At 38.1% G+C, this 16,042-nt stretch overlaps 1 protein-coding gene across 5 annotated transcripts in view; it reads right to left on the bottom strand.

Annotated features, from left to right (window-relative positions):
• Positions 1 to 1,062: 1,062 nt before the first annotated feature.
• Positions 1,063 to 16,042, bottom strand: part of ZNF385D (zinc finger protein 385D) — an 857,219-nt gene continuing 842,239 nt past the window's right edge. For all 5 annotated transcript variants that reach the window (XM_079114281.1, XM_079114282.1, XM_079114284.1 and 2 more), the window contains 4 exons: positions 14,565 to 14,798; positions 4,121 to 4,299; positions 2,993 to 3,094; positions 1,063 to 1,444 (listed from right to left, as the gene is read on the bottom strand). In XM_079114281.1, the coding sequence (XP_078970407.1) occupies positions 1,211 to 1,444; positions 2,993 to 3,094; positions 4,121 to 4,299; positions 14,565 to 14,798 (749 nt within the window). In that variant the 3' untranslated portion in view covers positions 1,063 to 1,210. The remainder of the gene's footprint in view (positions 1,445 to 2,992; positions 3,095 to 4,120; positions 4,300 to 14,564; positions 14,799 to 16,042) is intronic.

Here is a 16,042-nt window from a genome sequence, read left to right as displayed (position 1 = left end):
TTTATTGTTGTTACTAACATTTAAATATATATTAATAGTTTATATCATGTCAGTAGGAAATCTAAAAAACAATAATAAACCCATAACAAGAGCTAATGCTTAATTCTACCATCAATACTTAAAGCAGAAATCTTTGAGACAACCCTACTGGTATGATATAAAAGGGATATTGCAGAGATGCAATATTCTCTGTTTTTATCAGATATGCACTAACATGAACAACTTTACTTAGCATTATTATCTGAGGTTGAGATTGCTTCTTGTCCTTGAAGCAGAATAGTTGTACTGATTTCTTTCTAAAACACCCATGATACATGGGTTTATCTGTGTTCAGATAGAGACTCATTACAAATGCTTCCCGGTTTCCAGCAATACCTCTTTAGAGTGGGGAATTAGTGTTTGGTAAGAAATTATCTTTATGAATGCCTTTCCCACCTCTAAGCATAGCCCTGTTCTAACTACAAACTGGAGAGGTGTGGGGAGAATGCTAACCAGAGAGGCCCTCTTGACACCATCTGGTGTTTATTGTTTTACTGCTTATTGGTATGAAATAGTTGCTCGTTCTACCTTTTGCAATTCTTTAAAACCTAATGGCATAGATTGAGACACAGCACTATTGTTTTTACAAGACATCTACTGCATCTACTTTTGTTGGGATAAATACCCAGTAACTGCTGTCAATAGCAAGAGGACCAGCACGGGGTACTACTATTCACAGTGTTGCTTTTGTTTTTTATGATTTTTTTCCCTTTTTTTTATATTATTTTAATCTACAGAGTAAATTATTATATATACATTGGAACCAGTTAATGCCCTTAGACAATGTATAGTTGTTTCGTAAAGCAGAAAAGACAATGCGGGGGGGGGGGGGGGGGGGGGGAATGGGTGCCCAAAAGCACAGTCACAGAGGCTTCAGAAGTTCTAGATACCACTATGAGTCAATGCTGGAGATCACGTCTAAAACAATCAATGTTCAAGAGGAATGCTTTAATTTGGAGAAAATACCACACCCTCCCTCCCCCCACAAACCCCTCCCGCCCCCTTTTTTTTTTTTTTTTTTTAAATAATCTTTTCATTTCACTATCAAAAGTCCTGGCTCTTCAGATATACTTTAAACTATAAATAAACACTGCATAGTTCTCTTTTGTTTTGCTTTGTTTTGTTGTTGTTTTTGAAAAATTATTGCAGTACAACGACTCCTGTTTGGAATTCAGTAGGGAGCAAACAGCACAGGAGTGTGGGCGGTCCTAATGGGTCCTGGCGCTGGTCGCAGGAGCGCTGGAGGGAGTGCAGAGGTCTGGAAGAGCGTGGCCGCTGGCGTAGTTCGGAGACTGAAGGGAGAATTCACGGCCACAGCTGCAGCAGCTGCCGCAGCGGCCAGTGGGTTAGGTAGAATTCGGGGAGCCAATGGCTTTGAAGGTTCTTTTGAAAATACTAATTTTACCTGCAAGGAAGAGAAAAGGACATGAACAAAACTTCGTGAGTCTGTTCTTAGAATCCAAACTGGCAGGCAGCTTTATAAAAACATAGTACTGAACAACCTACAAAGAGGAACATGCATTTGTGAATTGACAATAAAGGAAATGGAAAGTGTAGAATATTTGCCCTTCAGAAGAGACTGGAAGAGAGCTGAAAACAGCCAGCCAAGGGTGTTTAAGAGTCCCCCAGACAAATATTCAGCAGCCTTATTTTATTTTAGTTGGAAAATATTCGGGGGAAAGTATTCATCTTGAGAAACCCAAAAATTGGAAAATTTTAGGCCACCCTTTTGACACACATAAAATATCAAGGAATGGACATTTTTAAAGAGAGTCATTGCTGCTGCCAGTGCTACCAGACTATCCAAGTGTGCATGTAAACCAGGCGGCACAGGAAATGTGGCTCTTGTTGGGTGAGGTACTATTCAAGGAAAATTAAAAAAAAATTTACCTTCAATAAAGAAGTAAACTTATCTTCCCTGAACTTTGACTCCCACACTGCACCCCTTGTCATCTTTGCTGTGTGACAAGCAACATCAGAAAGATACCTGTTCTCACTGGATAGACTGTTCCCACTTATGGAAACGGTAACACAGTCATGGTTAAAAGAAGGGTTTAGATACTAATAGTAACATGATTATGACTACTCTGTGAAAGAACCATTTTCTTGCCTGTCAAAGCTGCCATCTGTGCTGGCTGGAGATGGCACTGAAGGTTGTGACTAGCAGTGTTGAAATATCAACTGTGCACAGAATTCAGTCTCCTAAGGCAGCTAAAATTGTTTCTGCACAAAAGAGTAAAGTGATTTCATTTGTATAAAATGAGCAATCCTACTAAATTCTTTAGGTGAACCCATACTGGGGTAGCCTAAAATAGCCTACAATGTCAGAGAATTTCGCAGATTCCCCTTAAAGCCCTACCAAGCAATCCAGGTCAGAACATTACCCTACTGTGTTTTCTAATCTAAAAAGTATACTTGGAGTAATAGGGAGAGGGCATTTCCCTGGATACATTTCCCCTGACCTTTTACAGTGTCCTTGGATGAAAAATAAAATTAAACTATACCCTTGAGTTTATGTTTTAAAAAATCAAAAATTATCAAGACTATCAATACCAATGCTTTCTCTCCTGAACATGTTAAAAAGGCAATTTCATAATTTGTTTTTCATGAACATTCTTTCCTAAAAGTATTCATTCACACCATGACCACATGTCATAGGACTACTCACTGGACTCAAAACTGAGTCAAACTTTGATCCCTTGCCTGTGTTCTAAAGATAAACCTGAGCTCAACACAAATAGATGGGAATATTGAGCTGTGGCTAAAGGTGGCAAAATCCTGAAAAAAATCATGAGCCCAGTAAGTCCACTGGTGGAGTAGAAGTTGGAGTATAAAATCAATTATTCTATTTAGTAACTGATCCCCCCTCCCCAAAAATGTATACACATATTCAACAGAATGTGCGACATTAAATACATCACACTATCTTTGGGGAGGCAGAAATGATACTTACCCCCAGTGGATGTGCTGCCTTTTGTAGTTTGTTGTAAGGACTGTACTTAGGTTTGGGGGGCTTCCCAGCAGCTCTGTCTTTGTGCCTTCTACTGCTAATGTGCTATTAAAGGCAATTAAAAATTACAGCTTTAAAAAATTCATCCCCCCAAATCATTCACAAATATTGTTTTAACCTGGAGAAAGATAATAATTATTTCATGCAAGTTTCAGAAATACAAAATTAAAAGAACATGCACTTTTGCCCTTGGATTCTGATACCCTGAGGATCTACATTTTTATGCTATTTTAGTGTATTTCTAACAAATAGAAAGGTCTTACATTTTCCCCAGTTTTTTGCCTTATCACTGCATACATTCCCCCCCCCCCTTTTTTTGAAGTGTTTACAAAGGAAAGGAAATGTCTGAAGAATTTTATGTGCAAATAAACAAAGATGCCCAGTCAGGCATGAATTTATTTCCATACCAATATTTATCCTCACATTTGTATAGCAAAATGTCAACTCCTTAAATTCTGAAGATAAATAACTAAGGTGCATAAAATCAGCAAAATATCATATATGTACATAAAAAACATAGCACAACATGAGGGTTCATTCTTCAGTTGGCAATGAACAACTGATCTCTTTAAAAGGCTATTCAGAGTACAAACGAATGCAACATGATTAGACACCTCTTTAGCAGGTGGCTGCAAGATTTGGAAATATAGTACAATACCATGTAATAAAGTACATACAATAAAAGAATGGCACAGTATAAAATTAGTGACAGCATGTAAAGATCTGAACAAGTAAAAATGGAATTTTGCAAACTGACCTTTAACAGAAATCTATACTTTTGAGTGGGAAACCCGGTAAAGACCTTATATCCTTTGTCCTCCCACTGTTCACATGCAAAAATAGTACAAACCCACTGCCAACAATTTCCCAAAGGTCCTAGAAGCCACTGCACTTTAGCATTCCCTTGGCAATTAAAATGAACATACATAACCAAGGACCACAAATAGAAGATAAGTGTGTGGGTGGATGGATGGATGGACAGATGGATGGCACAGAGACAGAAAAGCAGCACACACATGTTATTAATAAGTGTCCCATTTGCTTTCATTCCTTGAACATGCTGCCGCCTACCTGTTTAAGTTGTGTTTCTGAGTTGACATGCACATCGCAGATTTCACAGTGAAACGTTTTGTTCTGGAGTCCCGTGTTTCCCTTATTGACAGGTCCTTTGCCTTTCACTCCTGCCCTAGGAAAGGCTTTGATAGTCCCACTTCCGTTTCGGGCTTCTAGCATGGTTTTGTGCTTAGTACCTGCCAGGAATGTTTAGGGAAAAAAAAAAAAAAAAAAAAAGAAAAGAAATAAAAAGAGGGACAGAGGCTTAGCTAGTATGCTTCAAGAAACAAAGTAAAAACAAAATCACAGGACTTGCTTAAGTGCCCTTTCTTCCAGGGATTATGGCTGAAATACGTTCATGCCATGCATATATAATATTAAATTACATGTTATATAATTTATTGTATAATATGACTCATTTTTAAATGTCCCACGTTAGAAATAAGCACTATCAATATAGAAAATAAACTTCAAATCCCTGAGGCAAAATGAAATGGGCGGGGCCGAGTTTCATTTCCTCTCAGTGCTAATAATACGTAAATGATAGCTGTTGAGGAAGAGTGATTTGGTTGCTAAAGGTGGAGTTCCAGGTGATGTGTAACAAACGTAATCACTTTAAACAGGGTATGTTTACAGAGGTGGCACTAATTAAGTATCCACTTTCTAAACAGAATACAAATAAGTTTTCTTAGCTATATATTGTAGGTTCCAAGAGGAAGAGCAATAGTAAAAAGATCTTAATGACTGACAAAAAGCCCTCACTGATGGGCTATGTAATTTCAGATGTGAACAAGTGACCAAACAGTTGAAGGGTGGACCCAGACTATGCAGACACACTACAAACAAGCGTTTCTTTTTACCAAACCAGTGACATCTTTAGACTGTCACACCCAATTAATGTAACTACACGTATCAACTATGAACATTTTGTTTTTGAGATTACTGTACTTATATGTTTAGTTCAGGATGGCAGCTTTCCTTCAAAAAATTGTTCTAAATTTCATTTTAAACTAAGTCTTCTTTATTTTTCTCACTTGGTGATGTGTTTTTGCTATGGCTTTTCATTTATAATCATTTGTATTGTTTCTGCTGTTCTGATTTTTAAAAATTTTAATAGTGTCTCCTTTGTATTTATTAGGTTACTGGTCAATTTTGCAAACATAGAGATTCTTAACATCTAAGTTACGCACCAGCTTTCCAAAATCATTCAATAATAACAAGGAAGCCACACCGAGGATACTCTAGGTAAGTGCAGATCATGTCATGTTAAATGGTAGGCAAATGCATGAATGAACTTTATAGCCATATTTCCCTCATTCAAATTAATCACAACTTCATTTAGGCCCATATAAAGTATATACATCTGATTATAACTTGACCAAATTCAATATAAAAATGTTCATTCATATAACTTAGGTAGCTCACTTGGAATATCTATGCTCTTATGCATGGTTATTAAAAAGTACAGATCTTGACACATCAAGCAAAGGAAAAGAAGTCAACGTCATGCAAGCCTAGAGGAACAGGAGCATGGAGCCACAAGACTGCTCCATCAAGGGATGGTGGTACCTCACTGAGGTTTGCTTTGGGCCATCTCCCTTGTGATCTAGTAAGCACGACTGCTTCCCAGTGTGTCTGAAGATGGTCCGAGTAGGACCAAAAGAAAGAAAGAAAAAAAAAAAAAAGTCCGAGAGATCAAGTTTGGAGATAACTCTCCAAACTTCTTTATGCCAACTGATGAATTTATAAACAAAACTTTTTTCCCATGCTGCTTTTTGCAAAATGAGAAGCATTCATGGGCCATGAATGACTATAAAAATCGACAAATTCTCATCTTGACTTTCTTGAGGGACTCCTGGTTCACTTTAGGTTCATATCATTTGATTTGGAGCTGGTGTTCGGTGGGAACAGCACACCCATGGGCATGCACACAAGATTACAGGATTTAAAATGCTGCAAGATGGGAGGTGGAGGAGCTACTGTTCATCATTAGATAGAGTGAAACTTTTGGACACTATAGCCTCATGCACTTAATAACATATTGTCAACTGTAATTAATTGGCTATTAGATAGCTTTATAAGATGTGAAAGCTTGAATAGGCTGTAAGGATACATGTATTTCCTCCAAACACAGCTAAAATTCAGTAAGAGTGTACTCAATTTTAAAGCACTCTTTTTTTTTGAGATAAAATGTGCATTAATAGTACACATATATTGTTTAAATTCATATTTATAGAGTCTTTGATACATTTCAGATGCTGTGTCAACTTTTTTTTTTTCTTGCTCACAGCTGCCCTGTGAGTTAAGTGCTATTAGCCTTCCCATTTCAGGGACAGCAAACAGATTCAGATAGGTGAAGTTACTTACATGTGATCACAAAGCAAGCATTACTTGAAGTTCCTGGTTAAACAGAAAGTGGATTCCTGGCTAAGTCTTTAGGAAGCTACGAAGGACTTCCAAGTTCTCCTGATGCAGTCACATACAAATCTTTTTCAGCACCTTTAATTTTCTATTTTTCATGTGCAGATCATCTTTAACACTGGTTTTTAATTTGGGTCTTTTGAACTCCCCACCCCACTACCACCATTGGTTTTTTTTTTTCCCCCCTCCTTGCAGTGCTAGGCAGAGCTCCGTGGATCATGATGCTTGAAAAGGCTCTGGCTCTGTGCTGGCCTGTGGCAGCACCTCGGGCTTCAACATACTGTGAACATCTTGCAAAGCTGGTGCCCTCCTCTGTGGTCACTTGCAAGTCTGCATCAGCACTTGCCTCATTCCTGCTCTGAGAAGAGAATCTGCAAGAAGCCAAGTGGACTGCTTTCCTCCTATTACTTTTAAAAGGTTGACACTGACAGTAACCTTCATTTGAAGCTTCATGATTTCTGAAAGGAGAAACTATATTTGGACTCTGGTTTAAATTCGGCAAGTCATGAGGCTTCAAGAAATTCCACATTTATTTCACTTTTTGCTTAGTTGGGGCAAGACACTTACTGATCTCACATTTGTACAAATCAAAGTCACAGCAGAGGAAGGGGCATGGCTTATGCTTCATGCCCCATCAGCTTAAGACTTTTTAAAAAAGCCCTTAAATGACATACTGGTATAAAGAAAAGGTTGAGAAGAAGGAACATGGACAAATGGCTTTTAATTAATAAATAAATCACTCCTTAGGAATGATTATGGCATTAGGAAAACAGAAAAACTTTTAAAAAAGAAAACACAATTCTACCAACTAGAGCTATATAAAAACATTAATAAAGTTTGGATAACTTAGCTAAAGTGGCATTGCATAAATATTCCTATGGAATTATATATGGAATATATATATGGAATATATATTATATATATTTTAGATATAATATATATGGAATATATATTATATATGGAATATATATATTATATGTATGGAATATATATTATATACATTTTAGAAATGAACATCATTATTAATATTAACATAGAATTTGCAACACATATATATTTAACCACTTAGCTAAGACTTGACCTTTGTATTATTTCCCTTTCTCCTTTCCTTTCCTTATTTGTATTTGCATCAGACTTGTTAAATCTTTGATCACATTATCTGATCGTTTCCTTAGGTTAGATTTCGTAAGCAGGACTATAGGGATGAAGGATATGACTATTTTTAAGGCTCTTGATACAAACTTTATAAGCATTACAATGTTATTTTCAGAGAAATTTATTCTATAGGAAAGACTATCTTAGTATCATCTATAAAATTTGCCCCTCTATAAAATACCTTTCAGTACCTTAAAGTTTAGTTCTCCAGAATGCCCATGAATGCACTTATATTTAATAGTATTTGACTGGATCCCTAACTAACCCATTCAATTGCCAACATTGTGAGCAGGAAAGTGGTCAATATCCATACAAGCAGGAAAGTGCAAAGGTTTTTTTTTTTTTTTTTTTTTTTATGTTTGTTTATGCTATTTAGAATAATAGCATCCTACACCAACTTTTGTGTTTCCTAAGGTAGAGCTCTCTTGAACCTACACTTGAAAAATTAGCCCCATGAGCTTCCATGTCCTCTCCTTTATACCTTTAAATCTGAACTTAACCTTTTATTACCCTGACCCCCTATATAGTATGTAATTTCCATGTTAATTGCATCTGAATTCTGTCTTAGAGGAAAACAAATGCTTTGGCTACCTTATCAGCATAGCCACAAACATGAAGCCCCTAGATGGGCATCCATCATATCAGCTGGCCAAGTAATGCCTCAAGTAATTAGAAAATCTTATTATTTCTGTTAGTTCCTTGTTTGAAAGTAATTTGCTGATTTATCAGTAATACACCCAAACTCCAATATGCAGAGGTGAGAGCAGAGACAAAGAAAAGGCAAAGTCTAAAGCACAGGAAGAAGAACTGTGTTTTTGGCATCAGGGAACACCTTACAGGGAAAGCTACAAAGTTGAGAAGGGAGAGAAGCTACACAAGGACCTAGTGACCAAAGAAAGCCAGGGAAGAGTTCTGGAGACCATGGGATCCAGTGGACAAAAGTACATGGCTGGGTCTGTGAAGGAGATGCGAAATCATGGAATCCACACAGCAGTAACCCTTGAAATCACAGCAGGAGAAAAGGAGTATCAGGCATTGGGAAGTCTCTTACCCCGAGTGCCCTCAAATTCTGATTACAGGAGCACTAGGAAGACACAGATCCATCTTCATGTGTCTCCATCTCATCTCCTTATAGTAGAGCAGATGCCACGCTGTTTTAACATCTACTCCACTTGGGAGCCTAGCAAGAATGTGTTCACATAATCCACACCCAAATCGACAGACAAATCAGTCACACTGTCACAATGTAACTGAGATGACAGTTATTTGCAAAAGCAGCAGTATTTGTTTATTTTTATGTAAACTAGTTTTATTCATTTTCTACCTTTTAAGTGAAATTTAACAGATGCTCTTGATGGAAAATTTAAAGAGCACAGAAGTGTAGAAGACATGAGCCTGCCCAGCTGCATGCCAACAGTAGGTACACATTTTGGGGTATAAATTTTCAAGTGTTCTAAATATCAATGACCTCATGTGAGGCATGTGCCAGGTAAATAATAGCAGTTGGACATTCCAATGGTTTCAACCTGCTACCTCTTTTAATAAGAGCAGTCATATAAAGCTGCATAGTCAGAAAATGTACATTGACACATTTCTGAAATCACTCATTCTGTTTATCAACCATGCAAGGTCAACAAATGTGAACTCACTAAACCCTGAATACTCACCAGGTAATTCACTATCACAATCCCCAAATATAGTATTTCTGAAGTCTAGCTTTAGTATATAATCTAATAGAAAGTTCTGTGATGAGGAGGATATTCTGAATTTATGCAGAAAATGAATAATTAGCTATGTGTGTCCTTTGGACATTTGAAATAAGGCCACTGCAACTGATAAACTGAACTTGAAATTAATTTAAATTTAAATGCTTCCTGAAGCTAATGATTACCATACAAGGTAATTCAGCTCTAGTATTCCAATATGCCTTTTATGGGCGGGAAGAAAAACAGGAGGTCTGTGTTCGTCAGTTTTCCATCAGCACAATGAAATACCTGAGATAATCAACTTAGAAAAGAGCTTTTGGGGCTCATAGTTTCGGAAATTCCATCTATGACTGGTTGTCCCTGTTCTTTGGAGCCTCTGGTGAGGCTGAGCATCATGGTGGGAACACTTGGTAAGGCATGACTTCTTACCTGATGACCAGGAGGAGAAAGAGACCAGGGTGTGCTTAACGTATTTTAGATCATCAATGAAAATTAGTTTGGGTATTAGATATTAGTACAGATGAATAAATAAATGCTGAAATTATTATTTTTCATTTGCAAAATGAATTATTAAGCAGATCATTTATTATTCTAAAAGATAATTATTGTTCTAAAGATAATTTTAGTCTGGATATGGTGGTGCACGCCTATAATCCCAGTGACTTGGGAGATGGAGGCAGGAGAATCATGAGTTCAAAACCAGCCTCAGCAATTTAGCAAGGTCTTAAGAAACTCAACAAGACCGTGTCTCTAAATAAAATACCAAAATGGGCAGGTGATGTAGCTCAGGGATTAAGCATAGCCGGGCTCAATCTCAGATACCGAAAGAAAACCAAACAACCTAAAAAACAAAAAAAGATATTTTGGGCACTCCATGTACTCACTAAATTCATTTCTTTCTCCTTCATAACACCATTGTTTTGTCTAGGTAAAAGTTTAGAAATCTCCAAGCATTTTAAAATTTAGTAGAGTCTGTCCTCTGATAGTGATATTTTCTGTACATTAAAACTTAGTGAGGGATAGAATAATCTCTGTTAAGGGATATAAAAACTGGAATGAGCTTACTGAAAACTATTAAGTAGTTAGTGCTTCAAGTAATTACCAGAAAAATCTGCCCAAATTAGTAATAAGCATTAACTATAAAACACATCAAACTTTTTTCCTCTATTACATAAAGGAAACCATAAAAATTAGCTAAACAAATAAGATATTTGGGGGATATTTTCTTAAGGGGAAAAAAAGAAAACACATCTTTTGTAATAATTTGGATGGTAACACACAAGTTGAAAGGCAGTGCCCAGCTCTCTTGAAGAGACTAGGGTCCCCTCTCAAGGTGGTTTTAGCATTCACAGACTGCCCTGTGAACCCTACTAGGCAACTCAGAAGAGTTTTTGCTTTTGAACTGCATATTCTCTGCCCATGTTCTAAAAAATATCAAGGCAGGAGTGCTTCTATTCAAATCCTGTGAGCATATACTATGGAGTACAAATCAAACAACTGCGACTTCAAATGGTTACACCATAATGAGAAATAAGAAGAAAAAGCAAATGGGAAAACACACTTGACCCCTGAGTACGCAGGGGTCACGCTCATTGTTGTGCCTTACTATTAGATCCTTAAGAGGCGCCGTGTGGGCCTGGAATTCCACTGAAGACAGGGGGAAGAAAGAGCTAGAAAGAGGCCATGGAAGACAATGTCCTTGCCCAGGTTCAACTAAGGTGACCTGCATACCTGCAGGTAACAATTAAGCTAAATCACTTCTACTTCATTCTGTCTACTGAACCACACCACAGGCAGGGTTTGATGAAAACTGTACCCTTCATATACTACCTGTAATTGGTTGCTTAGGATTAAGTTTTCCAAGATGAAAACTATTTTGAAAGGTCATTGGCTTCCGGTGAGCAGCCCAGAGATGCATATTCCCACACTTAAATGTTGTGGACACAGTTGTATGTTTGGGTGTAATATACTTCCAACAGGGAAAGAAAGACAATTATGCATTGGATATATGAGAAACATTGCCCTGCCCTGAAACCTGGCTCTGTCTGACCAGAATTGATTTTCAAACCTAATTTTAACCATATTTTTCTAATTTCCTGACTCTAGAAAAAACGCCGAGACGTCTTTTGAAGTGATTTTGGAGGAGTAGTGGGCAGGGAAGTCCTAAAGATGGAGCAGTGGTTGTGGTCTTCCCTGAGTGCAGACAATGAGAGGGTGCATTTAAAGAGAATTCAGAAAACCATAATTAAATGGATTCAAGGAACAAGGCAGCCTGTTTCTACTGGCACCATGAGCTGTCAACTCTAAATCATGTCAGTGATGAAGGACTACACCTGAAAAATATTGTTAGTCTGTATGTTAAATAATTGATGTGGTTACTATTAAGATTTAATATATAATAAATTACCATATTGCTCTTGCTTATCCTACAAATAGACATCACATTAGCCCTGGATACACACAAATTCAGTTGTAACTTTTGGTTTCATCAGTAAATTCATTTAACAGTTCCAAAGACTGAACTCACTAAGGTCACAGTTCAAACATTTGATCCCCGTGGTACATTTCAAAAATGTAAAGATCATAAATAATGATAGCACAATGGTTATAAAGATGAAGAAATAATGAATTTGATCCTGTCATTCTCTCAGAACAATTGAAATACCTGTGTTTAAACAATGCAGCAGAGTGTGACCTGAGGAGCTAATCGTGTTGTCTGGTGAGTTCCAGCTGGTGAGTCAGCTATTGTGCCTTTCCTCTTTCTTTTCTCCATTGCCCTAACTGGTATCCTTCACCTCCCTAAAAACTATTTGCCCTTAAAACCTTGTCTCAGAATCTACTTCTGTGGGAATCCAAACTAAAGCACACTGCAACGATCATCTGTGGAATTCTACAACTGCTCCTCTTATCCTGGAAAGGCACTAGCTACCTACGTAACTTCTCTTCTTTACACACGCCTCGTAGGTTTCCCTATAGCAGACCCAAGGGAAAGATGCAGAGCAGCCCCTGTGCAAGTGGCTACTGTTTGGACACAGACAGGACAGCGTTCACATACACCTACAGCTGGAGGAAGTCCCGGGCATGCTACGCCTCTCAGCATACCCGCAGTTACCCACGATAGAGCAGAGTCTGCAGATCTCACATAGTGGACAAAGGGGGTCAGAAACTACTGACTCCAGTAGTTTTCTTCTTCCTATGCCACCTCCAGGCCTGACACCACTGGCTAGTCCAAGTCTAGGACAAAGTCTACAGTAAACATTAGGCTGGGGACTTGGGGCTGGGTGCTTTAGAAGCAGGGGAAAAAAAAAAAAAAAAGATCTGTCATTCAGAAAGGGGAAAACAGGGATGAGGGATCCTAAGAAGCAACTGGAAGTTGGGGTGTGACTGAAGTCTTCAGACCAGGCTGATATTCTAGACAGAACTCTACTCTACAGGGACTCAGGTAAGGGGTGACAACTAGGTTCACCTCCTCAAACTGTCAGAGGAGATTGTTAGAGTCATTCTCAGCTCTGTCTGCAAAATGCCATGGAGGTATTTTCTTTTTCTTTTTTCCAAAACTACTGCTTTCCAAGCCCTGGATATAAGTCATTAGAATCCCCAGGTGGATTGCCTGGGAAAATATACTTTTAACACTTTGTGGGTAATTTTGACACACAAAGCAGACAGAAGGACTATTGAACTGGAATATGAAAAATGTTGACCTGGTGTGATGTAATCAAACAAGTGCCTCCTGCTTCTTCATCAGATATTTCTGATAATAATTTACAAAAAGACTCTGAAATTCCTATAAGCAAGCTCCAACCTCAAAGGGCATGCACCGTTTACCTGTCAAAATTGATTTCCCCCCTCAAACTAAATATGTATTTCTGTCACTATGTGGAATGATCAAGAATTTTTGAGCAACAAATGGACTTTCCATGATGTTTACACTCTCCTAAGTATCTAACATCTAAGAAAAAAATATATTTGCATGAGTAAACATATGGTAAAACTACATGGAGTAGATTCTGACTTGGGGCCAGATTCTTTCCTGTGTTTCCCAGCTCCTGAACTCCTGAACTTTTTCTGAGTGCAGTTAATGTATGCAGAAGGAGGATATGTGCTCAGCAATTGTTCTCCATCTGCAATTACTCCTTAGAGTCCTGAAGCCAATACTTGAATATGACCCGTGCAGTACAACGGTTTGGTCAGTGACTCAACATACAGCTGCAATATTAACTCAGGGCATGATTCACCAATGATTCTACTTCTATTATAGTTGCTGACAGAATCCTGGCAATGAACCCAGTCTTCTAAAGAAACGTTGATCTTGGCAATCAACCCAGTTTTTAGAGAAAAGCTGATATTTGTGTGTACACACATACACAAAAAGAGAGAGAAAGAGAGGGAGGGAGGGAGGGAGGGAGAGAGGGAGAGAAAGAGAGAAAAGGGGATGTACACATTACATACACACAGCAGCTGGATGGAACCAAAATAGACCCAGAGAGCATTTTTGTTCTAAAGCGTCAGTATTTTCTTTTCTGCTTTTAAGTGTTATATTCAAGTAAGAGGGACTTGGGTTTGGATCACAGTTCTGTCACTTAAGTGGTCACATGCTTTTCCTTCTCTGAGCCTCAAATGGAGAGAATAATATATTTAAGTTGTGTGAAGAGTGAAGATCAAATCTCAGTGGCTGCACATAATTCATGCTTTGTTTCATTGTCCAAATCACACAGATATAGCCCAAATAGCATGATTTGCCATAAAAACCATTAATAGAGGGGTTTTAATGAAAAGTAAATGGAGTTGTGGAACCACATTTTGCAATCATAGTATAGGTATGATTTTAGAAAAGTTTATTTTAGAAGCAAATGCATGGAAGTGCATAAGCAATCATAAAAATGCAGGACATATTCATATTTTAGGATTGTTTTATCTCCTCATGTTTAACAGACACACACACACACACACACACACACACACACACACACACAAATGGCCTGCAAGACCTGTAAACCCTCCCTTGCATCCATACGAATGACTTTTTGCCTGCCATTTTAATTTCCTAATGGTTAATGAATACCATGTAATAATTGCCAGTTTTCTGCCACTCCTTTGTCTCCTGCTGCAAAAGATCTAATCTATTCAGAGGAAGATAATTGCAGAGCTGTTGAGACAGAAAAGAAATGGCTGCATCTCACCACTGTTGTGCGCCTCCAGCTGTGAGGCAGAGTTGACAGCGACCTTGCATAGCGAACAGTAAAGAAGCCGTTTGGCCTTTTCTTCCTCGGTCTCTGTGGAAGGACACGAGCTGTTGCCAGTGGCTGTGGTGGGGCTCTTCTCCACTTTAGAGGTGATCTCAGTTGTCATAACACTGCTTTTGCGGATTTCCACACTTGTCGTCGTTGAGATTGCTGGTGTCCCTGTGGTACTGTCTGCATTCGAAATACCATAGGAAGTGGGTGAGTGCAGTATTATCTTTCCCTATTTGGAAACATATCACTAATATTACATTCTGCTAATAACCACAAGAGCAGCTAGCAACTGCTGCTTGTCAGTTAGGCATCAATCCACTCATGAGGAAATTGGCAGAGATGACCGCACTTAATTGTGTATGTTGAAAGAAAACATTTAGAAGAGTCTACAAAATTACAGATTTAAAAATATTCACACAATTTAAAAATATTCTATGGGCCAAAAAAAAAGAAACTAACACATTTCTCTTACCATATTATCTGAGTATAATATTTACACTGTTGTACTCTGTATACATGTATTTCTACACAGAGGACTTTCTAAAAATTAAAATAGAAAGAAAAAGGTTTTAAAATAGTTTTCTATTTTTTTCTTACTACTTGACTATTTCCCTTCTGTATTTCCTAGGTGTTTTGGAAAAATAAATATGGAACCCTGATGTCACACTTGCTTTGTCTAGATTATCGGTTCAGAACACCATTGCTCTGTTTACAGTTATCATTCAACACCTAGTACAAAAACATCAACATCAAAATAAGAGATATTCTAGTCCATCATGTTTACTAAATGCAAGCTCTGAGAAGAAGTCTGTGGCACAAGTATTCAAACATCAATAGCCACTCTTGATGAGGAATTCACAGACGAGTCACACCATGCATTAGTCACATCATTTTAAGAGTGTGATGACGATGAAAGTGTGGATGCACTGTAACCCAAGAACCCTTTTGGCTCCAAAGTCTGATACTAAATCTGGACAGATCAACCTTCAAAGCAAAATTACCTTGTCCTAACTTCACTGTGGTATACATAGCTCTTCTCCCAAATATGCCTATCAGCATGATATTAGCAATGCTTGCCATGCCCTATAACGATCTGCAAATGAGCTCTATACTCATATTCTATCTATTCTTGTACCTCTTCATTCCATATTCCCAGGCGGCCTCTGTGGTTACAGCTGCTCTCAAGAGCTGCCATTCCATATATCATTCCACATGACGCTGTGGTTGCTCTTTAATACCATACTGATAAGTTCATGACTGGGCAGTGTGTACAGGGGAGAGTGATCTGCAGGTGATGGTGTGCTGCCTACATACGTATTTACTTTTTATTAACTCAACCATCAGAGTTGACTGCAGCGCAGCATGCCTTTTAACTTGAACATCCGCAGGATCCACGTGTAAGGGTGAAAACAAGGGCTGAAGTT

Source organism: Sciurus vulgaris (assembly GCF_902686455.1).
Source record: "Sciurus vulgaris genome assembly, chromosome: 16".
In the NCBI taxonomy this organism is placed as follows: domain Eukaryota; kingdom Metazoa; phylum Chordata; class Mammalia; order Rodentia; family Sciuridae; genus Sciurus; species Sciurus vulgaris.
This window is presented reverse-complemented; position numbering and strand designations above follow the sequence as displayed.